Consider the following 15761-nt stretch of genomic DNA (forward strand, 5'->3'; position numbering starts at 1 on the left):
ATTTGCATGTTTCATGCAATAATTCACTGTGTATTTTATATAAACTTAAAGCCAAAGGATTAATGTTCACAAAATAATGCATGGCTAAAGCAATTTTTGATTTGCAGAATTAAAGAAAAACAAAGCTAATAGTACTTTATGTTTTAATGCCTTTATTGCCATTATATAAGTTGTAAAATGAAACATCAGTTATATTCTACAATCTATGAGGTAGACAGTTTGTTCTCTGAAGCATCAGTACTTTTTGACAATATATGAGACAGATATTGCAATGTAAAGAATAAATGCGTGCTTTTTGACAAATTAATGTGACAAATAATTTGAAACATGAAACATAAAAGTCATTATCAAGCATGGTGTTCAGGCAGAAATTGACAATATGGCTATTTCAATGTTCTCTAGTATTGCTTGCAGTTGCAAGGACTGATTGACAAATGTACCCAGCCACCCAAATGCACCATTGACTTACAGGAACTGATCTTCTATAGTGAAAATCATGCTGCCCTAAAAAAGGTGCTACCCCCCCCCCCTTTGCTCCACCATATGTACGGCTTTGCCTCCATAACAGAGACAATAAACATGGTCATCTCACTAGTATACAGATTTCAGTAAATTATTGGCCACAGAGAGAAATACATACACTCTTCTACTTTGAAACATGACCACACACAAGTTACATCTCAAATGGTCAATATTATGGTCAATAAGGTCAGAATCACCATTTCCAACGGACTAGATGAGCTACCATGAAGTCAGATTTGTGCAACCATAAATAGCTTGGCATATTCCTTATACAATATCTTATTTAAAATCAGCATTAAACTCTGTCAGCATCCATGATATGAAAGCAGGTTACTGTATTTCCAATCCACAAAAAAGGTCCTTCCATGAACCCAGTAATTAGAGGCCAACAAACAATCTCACAAGGTTATTCTGGGAATCTTCCTTCTTTATGGTATAAACCTATGATTTTGTCAAAGGCAGTTCTTGCATGCTTAATTTCATGAATTTCTTTTAGAGTGTGACCACCACTCTAGATGAAGGATTACTTGTCCAGGCAGCTTACTTTGGCTTTTCTAAAATGTTTGACCTTATATCCTATATAAAAAAAATCATGCACAAAGTTAAGGATATAAAAGTAAATGAAGCTGAAATAACTTGGATATACAATTTACTTTTTCTTCTTTCGGCTTTTCCTGGTTAGGGGTCGCCACAGTGGATCACCTGCCTGCTCATGATTGGCAGTGGAGTTTTACAGTGTCGAGCTGTCAGCCCGGCACCCAACCTTCCACAGAAGGCACACACATGCACGCACTCACACCTAGGGCCAATTTAGAGTGTTCAATCCACCTACAGTATGTCTTTGGGATGTAGGAGGAAACCGGAGCACCCGGAGGAAACCCACGCGACCACAGGGAGGACATGCAGACTCTGCACAGAAGGCACTCCAGCCGAGGATCAAACTGGAGAACCTCTTGCAGTGAGGTGGCAATGCTAACCACTGCACCACCGCGGCCACCCTGGATGTACACTTTACTACATAGTCATAAATAACAGGGAAGAACAGATGAATTCCTACCCTTATGAAACCGTGTCACCAGTCCAGTTACTCAGTCCCGTGGTTACTCACTTTTGGCATCTTTGTAACAAGATGGAAAAAAATGAATCCATTGTCTAGCTCACCAGATATGCAGATGACAGAAAACTTGGAATCACTGTCCTTAACCCTGCTGACACCTCTTGTTAAATGACTATGTACTCCTATATTAGTGGTGCACTAAAAATTACTATGCCTGCAATGTCAAAATGTCAAAAAATACTGTATTCTGGTATTTGACTGGCATATATATACATTTTTCATGGGTTCCTAGCCCTTGTCTTTAGTTTAACATTTTTATTGTTGTTAGGCATATACTGTGTCAAGAAGAGCCCTCACTGACTTCAGTTCTTGTAGTCCCAGCCCCTAGCTCCATCCTGACTCTGAGTCCACTGACATAATGGAACCAGCCTCAATTGTTTCCATCACTGGGCAGGCCACTGGCTGTCCATGCTGAAATACAGGGGTTGAAATATGGTTCAGAAACCAAAAGGTGGAACAGCTGTAAACAGTCATCATATTAAGGCTGGATCTTGATGATGGCTTGATATGTAGATCACAGCCCTATCTGGTATGTGCTGGCATGTCTAGAAAAGCAACTGCAAGCTAAAATGTAGTTTAGATCTGTCCCCACCTGCTGGGGTGGCAAGTCTTCCAAATTCACCCTTTCACCTGGCCCAACTGACATTCTGAGCCATGGTCTCCACAAGGGATGCAGGTACAGTTTTTTTTTGTTACTAAGAAACGCTGCGGATGACTATTCTTATTTTCTCTTTAATGCATCTCAACTTAGATAAGACATCTTGCATGTCTTTGTGGTTTTATTATGTGAAAATATATCTTTTTATGCTTCGGGGAGGATGTTGAGAATGAACAGTTTCAAATTTAGACTTTAATTTTTTATAGGAATAAACTCCATGAAACAACAGTAGATGGTTCTTAGTAAAAATAATTTGGATGAGTGTTATCAGTGAATTTACACCTGCCTAGGAGTATTGTGAGGCCCAGTGCCACAGGCACAGATCCTTTCCACTCCTGGAAGGGCATTATTTCTGTGATAATGCCCATTCTGGTAGACATTATTGCACTCAGAGAATGGGATATCTGTTATATTGTTTTGTGTTTGTTTATTTTATTACTCTATACTTGTTTGTACTTTTAGTGTAAAATAGTCCCTCTAGGTAATGTTTCAAACTTGCTGGAATATATGTAATGCTTCTTAGATTTGTTGGTAATTTGAATGAATGGATGGGTAACTATAAATTCATCACTGTTTCAGCAACCTTGAACCTTATGGATGGGGCAACAGATAAATGTCCCAACATATCCTTATTGCAGCTGTATATGGATTATTTATATACAAAACATATGGGCTAACAACTACCATGTACCATGAAGGCTAGACTTCTGAAGATCCTCATAAGAGGCTGAAGCACTGCCAACAAAGTCCAGTAGACAGCAGGGTATAATATCCAGTATAAATGCATTCAAAATTATTCTGGCACCTTGTCTTTATGCCTTCACTACTGGATATTATAGCCTGCAGTCTAGGGGACTTTGTTGGCAGTGCTTCAGCCTCTTGTGTTTCTTGATGATTTAATTTACTGGTGTATTTTTATGCTTCTGAAGATCCTCTCAGATCAGTTCCCTAGGAAGTTACTATGAATCTATGGAAGAAGTAGTTTACATCCAAAATACAAGCTGTGTAAGAATTTAATATCCATATGAAAAGGTGCACACACACACACACACACACACACACACACACACACACACACACACACACACACACACAAATTACTTTTTTATTTACTATATTTTAATTTCACAGTTACTAAATAGCAAAGCTGTGTTTAAAGAGCATACAAATGGCAGCCATTTCCTTTTTTTCTGACTGAACTTCATAGCAACTAACAATAATACGATAAAGCTGCAGACTTTTTTTGCTGGCCTTTATCTGCACATTAACATCACGTTGGAGAGCATTTGTTCTCCAGTGGGGTGACAATATAAATTTTGCCCATTCTCTAAGCTTTCAGTTATACCAGTATAAATGTTCTTCTGTCTACAGCAATAGTAGAAATTTAGTCTCACTACACATGCACCCCCCCCCCCCCCCACACACACACACACACACACAGAGCCTGTGTGCTTGGAGAAGGATGTGTGTCACATGTTGTATCATGTAGACAAACAGACACACACACACACACACACACACACACACACACACACACACACACACACATATGATTTAAGCATCAAAACAGAAATATCAAATATGCAGAAAGTTTGTTGTTGATCAAAAGTGCAGATGGAGGCCATTGAATCAAATTCATACTGCAGGAAAGGTGTATGTCATGTGCTGGATTACTTACAGACACACTGGATCACTTACAGACACACACACGCGCGCTCGCGCGGACGCGCAAATACACACAGCCTTTGTGCTGAGAGAATGCTGGATCACTTACACACACACACACACACACACACACACACACACACACACACACACACCCACACAGCCTGTGTGCTGTGGAAAGCATGTGTGGTGGTTTGATATCGTGTAATGGAGTACCTGTGTGGATGCTGATACATCAAAGTAAGACAAACAGTGTGGCAATGATTTCCAGTAGACAGATGATGTTTGTCCCTCATCATGGTAAAAAGGGAGACATAAGGTCAGTGTGCCGTAAACTGGGTGGGCAAATATCTCATGATAGTTTACATCAGCAATAATAAACAAAGCTTTTAAAGGAGCAATTAACTAGTGTTAGGAAGAATCTGACACTGCATGGAGGTCAACAGGTTTAGACTAAAAAGACAGAAAACAGCTAACCAGATGAAAAGGAGTTGCAATGTCAGCTAATGAATTTACTAAATAGTTTATTGGTTTTGACAATATTAGTTACACTTTACAGCTATACAGAAAAGTGTGCTGAAGTACATTATGAAGAGCAAAAATGTTTTTTATATGCTGGTCTATTAGCACTGGAATTTCTTTGTGTGTGTTTTTTTTCCAGCATTTTTCAATAACTTATTTTCAGAGAGTTGCTAGATCAGTTTGTATAGCCATCATTAATGACTGCTTACATTATAGGCTTAGATTCATAAGAACGAATAGCATGGTACAAATAATTCTACATGCCTGCTAGTTTGTGTGATATTATACAGCTGGCAGACTCACCAAGTCCTAAAAGCTGCTAAACTAACAGTATGGTATAGTGCAAATTGGGAAAAGGGAATATTGAAGATCCATGCTATTAAACTGTATACAGCATAGCAGAATGTATTCTGCTTTCCTGCAGGTATAATGGGGATAAATAGGAAAACAGTCATATGGTACTAGAATACTGTGGTGGACAGCTACAGGGCATGGTGGCCCCAGCAGCTCCGTGCTCCTGTATACACATACACACACACACACACATATATATATATATATATATATATATATATATATATATATCTATATATATCACATACAGTCATACACACATACACACATATGCATGGATACCCACACAAACAGATAAATTCATGTTAATGTCAACTCATCAAAGGTAATTTCAAAGAAAAAAAAAAAAAAACTATTTGCCAAAACAACCTTTGCCCCCCTGCACCCTCTACACCTCCGGACTTATATATACTAGCTCCAAGGTCACAAAACAATTGAGAAAGAAGCAAACTCCACTGTCAAAAAAGTAATTTTTGTGAGCAGTGCTTGCTCTTTTTGTGTTCACTGAAATTATGTTTGATTACACAACATGCTTCTGATAACATTTTTTGTCCTTCTGTGGTTAGTGGAAGGATGATGGAAATTCTCATATTGTATACTGCTCAGACAAGCTCCACGTGGGTTTACAGAGTGGTCCTAGCAGCAAGGAACTCGAAAAAGCGACTACCTTCTGGATTTAAATATCTTTGCTTTTTTTCACTGGAAATAGCTTCTGTAGCTTACTTTGAACTAGCCTGAACTGTTTTTTAACTGATTGCTGCATTTATTTTAAAATCTGCACTTAAAGTTACATTTAGTCGAATTTGATCGAAAGTTTGCTTGTTTGTTTGTTTGTTTAATTTAACTGTGGAGGCTGCCCACTAAAGTGTGCTAGCCTGTGTAACTAATTTATCACTGTCTCTGCATTTTCTGTGTGTTTCTACCAAAAAAACAAAAAAATAATCCTTGTTTTCCTGCCTTCCGCGACTAGCTTAGACCAGTTTACAGGCATTGCTGTATTCTGGGCTGTGGTGTAGTTCCTGTGTTGTCCATTACCTTACTTGGATAGAAGGAAGTTTCTTTGCTCACCAGTGGGAGTGGGGAGCCTTGAGCAGCCTACCTGTCCTTGGGGGAAGTGACCTCAGCACAAGAAGCTGTAGTAATTGGTTGTTTGGGACCATTCCTAGCTCTTTTGTAGTTCACTGTTTAAAATCCGTGTTTGCACGGTTTTGCGCGGTCGTGCGCATAGCGCAGCGCCAGTTAAACAAGGTTAAACTTGGTTAAACAAGGTTAAACATTTTCTGGCTCCGCCAAGTCTGCTGTTCAAATTTTCCTTTAAGGAAGCTCTATTCTTAGTATAACCAGAATACTCACTGTATTATAAGCCTAGCATTTGTTCTCAATACTTCTCTACTAAGTAAGCACTCTCGTACTAAGTAAAGCACTACATCTACTTACCACCCCTGTGAATACCCACTTCCCTTAAAGGTATACCACTCCCTTATACTGTTCTAGCATGTCAAGTGGTAGATTACTGGCGTCGTCTCCAGTTCAGCTGGTCAATCTGGGCATCTTGAGACAATGCTACAATTGTCTCATGTACACAGACAACCCTCTCCTCCTCCCAACAAACACAATTACATGTGAGAGATGCAACTATATAGCCAAACTGGAGGCTGAACTCTCTCAACTCAGGGCTGGCATGACCAGACAGGAGGAGATGGCAATCACACACACAACAATCCCAGTCCCACATAGACCTACCACAACTGCAAACCAAACACATAAAAACACAAAGACATAATCGAGGACTCTAATAAAAAACTTACCAAAACAACAGAGGCTCCCAAAGCAGACATCCAAAAATCCACCACCTCAAAACAAAACACATGCAACACATACTAAAATAAATCAGTGTGTCAACCAATCGCAGCCCTTAAGGCCAAACACCTTGCCTGATACACTAGTAATAGGTGACTCCATAGTCAGACACACTGATGTCCCACTGACCAGGCTGAACAAGGAGAAGGTGACTGTGAGCTGTCTGTCGGGAGCTAGGATCCGCCACATAACACACGCACTCAGGTCACTCCAAAGCAAGTACAAATATGACTCCGTCATTGTCCATGCTGGTGTGAATGACCTGAGATGTACCTCCCTGGACTACATGAAAAGAGACATAGAGGAGCTCTCCGATTATGTAGCCCAGGCTGGTATGACCCTGACCCTGAGCAGCATCTTGCCCTCACCAAGAATGATACCACAATACAAAGACAAGATGATCAGCTTTAACAATTGGCTCAAGTACTGGTGTCATTCTAAGGGGATCTAATGTCTGTCTGCCTGGGATGATATGTTGGACAAGCCACGCTGCTTCGCAAGGGATGGCTTATACCTGTCACCACTGGGCTTCCGGATATTGGCTAAGGCTCTTGCCAACCCATAGTGCCTTTTTTAGGCAAGGCTCAAAAGACAAACCCACCTCCTTAGAAAACAAAAATGGAAAAAAACTAAGGGTAATGCTGCTCAACGCCAGAAGTCTAAATCTCAAGATGCATGGAGAACATCGACGTCTGTGCAGTAACTGAAACCTGGTTCAAGGCTCATGAGAGCACCCCAGCACTACCAGGCTATATCTCGTATCATGCTTTTCGGCCCCAAAACCCGGGCTGAACCACAAAGGGAGGGGGAGTGTCCATATTCATAAAGGACACCCACACCTCCAGGTTAGTAGCAACACATGAAGCATCAGAGACCATACAGGTGCAACTAACCATAGGCAAAACTGCTATACAACTGGTAGCATGTTACAGACCACCCTCCCAATCTCAAGAACCCCACTCAGCCTTCCTGAAGACATTGGAGGATATGAATGTATCACAAAATACCATCATACTGGGAGACTTCAACTACCCAAACATAGATTGGGTACATTATTCTAGCCCTAATACCCTAGCCCAAAGGTTCCTGGAATTCATAAATTCAAATGCACTGGAACAGCTAGTCACCTCTCCCACTAGGGGAGATAATATACTAGACCTGATCATCACAAACATGGGGACAAAATGCTCCACACCAGAAGTATACCCCTCACTAGTGAGATCTGACCACAAACTAATCACCCTGGATATACATATCCCACCTCCACCCCCAGCACAAAAGACCACAGTGAAAAACTTCTCAAAAGCAGACTTCACTCTTCTTAAGACTGAGATGGTATCCTTTAAGCCCACTGTGCCAGTGGATACCACATCCCACAATGCCAAATCCTTCACAAATGCTTTCTATGGACATCTCCAAGAATGCATGGATCATGCAATCCCAAACAAATCCAAGTCCCTCTCCACCAAATGTCCTGTCTGGTGGACCTCAGCCATAAACAAATTGTATAACAAAAGAAGGAAGCTACTGCACGTCAGAGCGAAATCCCATGAAGGGAAGACATCTCTGATCAACATTAGCAGAAGACTACGTTCTCTCATAAAACCATCCAAGGCAAATTTTGAGAGAAAAATCGCTAAGGACACTAAAGATAACCACAAAGCCTTCTTCAGCTATGTTAGAAACCTGGGCGGAAACCCTCAGATATGCTCAGAGTTGGTTCACAACAACAAAAAATACACTGAACCCACACATATTGCTAACATTCTGGCTGATAGTTTCAGTGCAAATTTCTCGCCTCCTTCACCCCTAAAAGAAGAAATACTTATCCCAGCTGAATGTAATCTCCCTGTCATCTCAGATGTCCAAGTGAGAACCGCCCTAAACAAAGCAAAAAACACAGCATCAATGGGACCTGACGGTATCCCGGGGTGCGTGTTACGTGAACTCCAAGGGGAGCTAAACCCACACATAAAAATGCTATTTTACCTTAGCCTTACTTCGGGATATGTACCTGAATACTGGCGTACAGCAACAGTGGTCCCACTCCACAAGGGGGGTGCCTCTACAGACCCTGGAAACTACCACCCCATGAGCTTGACTAGCCTGGTCTGCAAAGCTATGGAAAGAATCATTATGGAACTCATAAACAGAGACATAGGGGACCTACAGATGCTTGACCCCACCCAGTTTGGCTTTGTAAAGGGCAGATCCTGCCTTTTAAACCTGGTTGACTTTTTCGAAACAGTCACTAGAGCCATTGATGAGGGCAAAGCAGTCCATACAGCATACCTGGACTTGGCTAAGGCCTTCTACACAATACCCCACTCAGGCATCATAGATAAGCTAAACAGCTTAAAAGTAAATCCTTATGTCACTAGATGGGTTGCAAACTGGCTAAAGGACAGAACCCATAAAGTTAAAATCGCTGGAGCAATATCAGACTCAAAGCCAGTCACAAGTGGTGTCCCACAGGGATCTGTCCTGGGACCCCTCTTGTTCGGCATTTATTTCTCAGATGTTAAAGCAAACATGGGAGGGCTGTGGCTGTCAAAGTTCACAGATGACTGCAAACTAGGTGCCATAGTCGATACACCAGCAGATACACACATCCTACAAAAAGGCCTCACTGAAACGGACAACTGGTGCCGTAGTCACGGCCTTAAACTAAATGCCAAAAATGTATAGTTATCCCTTTGGAAAAACAAAGTACCCACAAATTATCACATAGACAGCAACCCACTGAGTATGGAAAAGTAATCAGAGACCTAGGGACCCAAGTAGACAGCGCCCTCTCATTTGACACCCACGCTGCCAAAGTGGTTAGAAAAACATTCTACCTTGCACACCTCATCATGAAGGGTTTCACATCCAGATCCAAGGATGTCATTGTACCCCTATATTCCTCCCTCATCAGACCCATGATTGAGTACAATGCCCCATTTGGTATGTACCTCACCTGGCACTTGCAACAGCTGGAGAGACCACAAAAGTACCTCACCAAAAGGATCAAGGGTCTCCAACATATGTCTTATTCTGCCAGACTAAAGAAACTTCAGCTCTATTCAGTAGCATACCGCCTGCTCAGAGGTGATCTCTGCCTGACATACAAGGCCATGTCCAGTCAGGATCTGAGGGACATGCTCCACCTCAAAAAATCCAAATCCATCAGGACCACTAGAGCCAAAGACTTAAACCTCGGCACAAGTATGAATAGGACATGCTGGAGGGATAGATTCATAACCCAGAGGCTTCCCATGCTTCGGAACAGGATCCCAGTTCATATTAGGCAGAGCCCCTCACTGAATCTCTTCAAGAGAAATCTTGACGAGTGGATGGGAGATCGTAAGTTTACCCCAGGGGTCACATCTGTGTCACTGCTAGACAGAGGCACAGTAAACTAATTCTATTATATAAGGGGACCTTCACTGTGTCACTACTAGACAGAGGCACAGTATTCTAGATTTTATCTGTACATTTTTGTATCATTTCATGGGGTGGCAAAAGCCACATCACTATGGCTAGGCTTACAAATGCCCCAGGGCAGATAGCCTAGTACTATACTATGAAACTATACATGTGTATTCTAGAGCTGCGGATTCATATGCCTTATGGGAAGTATTACAACAGTACAGGGCTCCTGGGCTGCATCTACATGGCATTTAGTCTGTATTTTGTAGAATGAGATTGTGTTTGTATTCACACTGTTAAGTAGGATAAGATCAGTATGGATGTAGCACTGGACCTCCTTCCCTGGTCATGTCTTTCTTGACTGGATACCTGGGTTTAGCCAAGGTTCAGGTTCTGGCTATTTCTGGGATATGCAAGTTACATCTTGGCTGTTTGCAGAGGATGGTGGTCTCTGGGGCTTCAATTGGTTGTAATCTTCAAGCATGAACAGGACGGAATTGTGCGAGTGTGACATACACAGGATGAAAATCTTCATTAAATCAGAGGTCATGTTTATCCCCTAGAAAAATATTAAACTGCTCTCTGTAAGTTGGGAGGGACCAGTACCCCTCAGCTAGAATAGTTTAAGTACAGTAAGGTCTTTTTCAAAACTGAGGGGAGAGGGGAGCAGGAGGTTGACTAACAGTGATGGCCCATACCCACCTAAAATGGTCAAATGAGATCTGAGTTATTGAAAGAAGTTCTCAGTTTACTAATCAATCTTTTTCCATCCTTATCTGTGGTTACAAGCTTTGAGTAGAGAAAGAGAGGCTGAGTTTGTATCTCCTTGGATTTTTTGAGCTTCCAATCCATGGTAGGAGAAGAAACTCACTAACCAGGGAGGATCACAGAGTGAGGAAGCCATTCCTCTTTCATTTGGAGAGGAGCTAGTTCTTGTTTGGCCATCTAGTGAGTATCACTGCTGAGCACACCTCTCAGCTCTGCAGATTTTCACAGAATGACCAGATTTTGCCTGATTTTTTTTGTTCTGTTCCTCGTAAAATCTGTGGTTTTCTGGCAAATCACAGAGGGTTGAAGTCACTAAATAAATGACAGATTTTTGAGTTTCAGACTTCATAGCCTTCAAAAAATGCATGCTAATACAAAACCAGTTATTCTAGCAACATTTTACTTGTCTGAGAACAATATTTAAAATCTGTCCCTATTTTTAAGCCTTTATCACACCCTCCCCCCATTACGTTTGGCTATGTTAGATTTCTTGAGCTTAAGGGTTTAGAGTTATGCTCCTCAGTGCCTTCCTTCAGGGGTGTGCCACACACCTCACACTGGGATGAAGCCACAAGAGAGATGTAGGACATGCTGCAGAGATTATATCCAACATCTTGCCTGAAAAGACGTAGGGATCCCTTAGGATAACCTGTCAACCTTTACTGAGGACATCCAGTCTGCATGCTTAGCTTTCAACCTTGCAACACTCACAAAAGCACATTATTTAAAAAATGGATGCATATATTTTGTTTTATGAGGAAATGCAACCTTAAACAAAGGCTCAATATTCTGTGGCACAGATGATGGCAGGCACAGCCCTAGACAGTTGGCTTTACATGACATGATATAGGGTGATAATCGATGTAAGTAATTACTGTTAATTTCTGATAAAGGAAAGTGTAATTCTTGTGGATGATACACATGTACAGTCTCACTTTGTATTCCAGCTGATGATTCTGGCTGACATTTTGACTTAATACTTCCACCTACAGCTGAGAAGATAGTTAATTTATGCATATTACAGTCAGCCATGGCATTCTTCCACCCTTGGTAGCCAATGTTGACTATGCATCATGCTGCATATAAATTTCTTATATATCTTGGTCATCATTTGTTTTACAATCAAAAAACTTGCCAAATTGTAAAAAAAAAAAAAAAAAAAAAAAAAAAACACCAGTTTGTGTACTAGAACAGCATTACACAGTTATTTTATACTTACAGTTACTCATTATAGTCAGCAAAAAGCTATCTGTTAGATTGTTTTCAAGTTCCTGCAGTATGTGTTCCTTCTGTAAATTGGGCAGTCCTTCTTTCTGTCATAACTCTTATAAGTCAGCATTTAACAGTCAGAGATAAGTAATCAATCCCTTCTGAATTAAATTGAAGTGACATTTTTGCACTAAAAACTTCAGGATACTGAAATAGAAATGCAGTTTTTAAATGTTTCTTTCAGTTTTCTGTCAAAGCCTAAACATTTTCACAGGTTTCATTTACAGGTGATGTACATAATGCCTTTCAAGTGAGAGAATGTGGTCATGCTGGTACACTTGGAAGTGCACATTGGTATAAACACACATGCACATGCAAAAGACCAGATAAAAATACACACACAGATTTGAGATGAAAATGTGTGGGGGACACTAGTACAATTGTTGCAATGTTTTATTGCAAACCAAGGAATGTAATTGCAAAGGAACAAACCTGCAAATACAGATGCAAAAAAAAAGTAAAAAAAAAAATGTTTTAACCTGTTTCACATTTGATGTTTATAGGAGCTACTGCTGCAAATGCTGAAGAGAGACTGATGAACTACCTTCTGAACAAGGAAAGGTATAATAAGTTAATTAGACCTGCAGTCAATAGCTCCGAGCTTGTAACCATAAAACTACAGGTATCACTGGCACAACTAATTAATGTGGTAAGTTCACTAATTGCATGCATACATTATTATTAGCGTCCTTCTCAGACATTTGTAAACTATTTTCATTGTTTAACTCTTATGGGAAATTGTACAAGAAACAATGTTCTCTGAAATATTGATCACTATATTTGAAACTTTAAGTGTTCTGTAAATGCTGGCAATGTTAACCAATTGATAACATGTTAACCACAGTCATATTATTAATTTTTCAGTATGTGTTTCTCTGTCCTTGAGATTAATTTGCTGTTTTATGATGTATTTGGTTGTCAGACATTTACTGCACCATAACAGTTTTATAACTGTGAAACAAAAACGTGTTTATTTTCAGATTCCTCAATATTGTGATTAAGCTCTGTTTATTATACACTATCAAAAACTTTAAAATGAACCTAACTAAAATATTTATGATACAGTTGCTTTATTACCAGATTTCTATTAAACACTGATGTTATTTAGAAATGTTCTCATTGTGCATGTATTTTGTCATGAATGAAGTGTGTGGCAAATTTAGAGGAAATGCAAATATATTAAAATACACAATATATGAAAGAGTCTCTCTAATCATTAATTCAGATTTTCCACTGATAACGGTTTCCTAGAGACATCTCTGAATTTTATTTTTATAACAAATTCAGAAGGAATAGAAATAGTTTAAAATATCTGAGGTACTCTAAATAAGCAGTTGTTTTCACTGATGAGGAGAAAAGGGTTGCCTATCTATCTCTGCGGAGTTGACTTCTGATGTCAACACACTGTGAAAGTCATAAGGCTGGCCTAACTTAGTTTATGGAACACTGTCATTGCAAATCACCTAATTTTGCATTTGTTTTGTCCAGATGACTGCATGACTAATATTGCTTATTATAAGTGTCTTCACTGCCATTTACTGTCTCAAATATTTACCAAATTGGAAGGATGATTTATTTAAACAGTTCCTATTTCCTTAATGATGCCCAGTCCCTGTCAGCTTTATAATTCTTTAATGATTCACTGAGGAATTTGGAAAGAAATATTTCATGAAATGGCCTTTTAATAGTTTGGAAATCATGAATTTGGCATCATCACAATACACTATACACTTCTTTGGAGTTAAATCAAAAAGAAGCATACATGCATAGTGAGATGTACTGCAAGCCATCTCTGTGATGTCCAGTCATCTGTCACCCACTAGGAGAGGAATAGGGCTAATAGCAAAAAAAATGCCCTCAGAATGTCTTTTTTTTGTTCCCATTAACATCATATTACCATGCATCCATGCTGGGTCTAACAGCTAACTCCTACCCTCAGACTTGCTTCAAAGTTGCTGTGGTGGTCGTGGATCCTAAGGGTGTCCAGGGAGCTTTGCTATCTTTGCATCTATCCAGAGTTTTTTTTTCTTTATGTGCCGTACCTGCCTCCTGCACTCAAAAAGGACCACTTCCCTCTTTGACCATGCATCACTTTAGGGTATGGGCACACACAACCCTCCCTGCCATTCTGTTAGTCACCTGAGCCACGCAATGGACCTATGTTGCCATGGCCATCGTCAGGGCTTTATTCTTCTATGCCACTGGAGTGGCTCCCCTAAAATTTTGTTAAGCTGTGGGTCTGTATCTTGTGTGATATAGCTTGTGTGGGATGGGATCCCAGTAGCTTTGCAGCATGTGGACCAATTGATAATGTTAGTATTGTTCATCCTAGGTGGCTTCAGTTGGGAAAGGTTTAGGCTAGACCAGACTGCTGATAGAAGGACATGCTCTGCAGCTGTACCTTTATGCCCCTCACAGTATCCAGCAGTTTTTTTATTCCCCAGATGAGAAATGAATGCACTTAAGGCCTACAGGGCTGATGGTTAACAGGCAATGGAAGAAAAAAGGATATGAAAAAATCAAAAAGTATTTTAGTTAAATACGTCAGGCTAATTATGGATATATTTGTGTTGTATGTGTACTGCAGTAAAGCAGATAAAGCAATATGGAGCCTGATATTCTGAAAATCTGACAAATAATATTTCATGTTCTATGTTAACTAATTCCTCAAGGAATTATTCTTCCTAAAAAATAAAATTTGCAAAGAATATCGAAGGGTACATTATGCCATGGTAGCAATGCTCCCAGTATCCTCATACAAGAAGCTCCAGTACCTGCATTCAACACTTAATACATCTGCCTGCAAGATCATTACAGCTCAGAGAAAAATATATTAAAATGTGCATTATCAGTGTGAAAATATTTTACTTGTAAAAAAACTTTTAATACAACATGATGACTGGGTCATGAATCAGAGAATTATGACTCAAAAGAACATATGGATACTTCAATAATAAAAATAAAAAAGCTTACATTTATCAGTTCCCTAATCAGTTCCACAGGGGTCATCTGACTGACTCACCGGTGTATTTACTCTGTTTACTCAAATTTACAAGCATCCTTACTTTTGTTAGCTCATCTAGGCTGTGAACCCCAAGTATGAATCCAGAATTAGCATAAATATATGTGCCCGTGTGTGTGTGTGTGTGTGTGTGTGTGTGTGTGTGTGTGTGTGTGTGTGTGTGTGTGTGTGTGTGTATATATATATATATATATATATATATATATATATATATAGTTTCAATTTATAATCTTGAAATACTAAAATATCGAATTTCAGTATTTCGAGACTATAAAGTCGAAAGTGCAGTTACACGAAACTGCATAATATCGAATGTGGAAATGTCAAATCCGTCGTTCTTTTGTCGCACTCATGACGTGCAGTGCGGTTTGTGGATTTAGCTGGGGATTCAGGTAAGTGGTGCTCTTGTAAGGGTATTGGGTAGGGATTTTAGTGTGTGTAGTGGTGAGTTTTATGTGTTTGTGTGTTTAGTGCGAACTCAGAGTTAGTATATATCAGTAGCGGGGGTGTGACCTCTACATAGGGGGTGCAGGGGGGCTTGCCCCCCTGTTTATAGGTAGGGTAGGTGTGTTTGTTTGTTGTTTGTGTGTGTT

At 39.9% G+C, this 15761-nt stretch overlaps 1 protein-coding gene across 1 annotated transcript in view; it reads left to right on the forward strand.

Annotated features, from left to right (window-relative positions):
* CHRNB4 (cholinergic receptor nicotinic beta 4 subunit) overlaps positions 1-15761 on the forward strand; it is a 202246-nt gene that overhangs the window by 32394 nt on the left and 154091 nt on the right. Inside the window, exon 2 of the mRNA XM_044077843.1 lies at positions 12650-12795. Within this exon, the coding sequence (XP_043933778.1) occupies positions 12650-12795 (146 nt within the window). The remainder of the gene's footprint in view (positions 1-12649; positions 12796-15761) is intronic.

The sequence above is a fragment of the Protopterus annectens genome, chromosome 7.part0 (assembly GCF_019279795.1).
Source record: "Protopterus annectens isolate FY-2018-M chromosome 7.part0, PAN1.0, whole genome shotgun sequence".
In the NCBI taxonomy this organism is placed as follows: Eukaryota; Metazoa; Chordata; order Ceratodontiformes; family Protopteridae; genus Protopterus; species Protopterus annectens.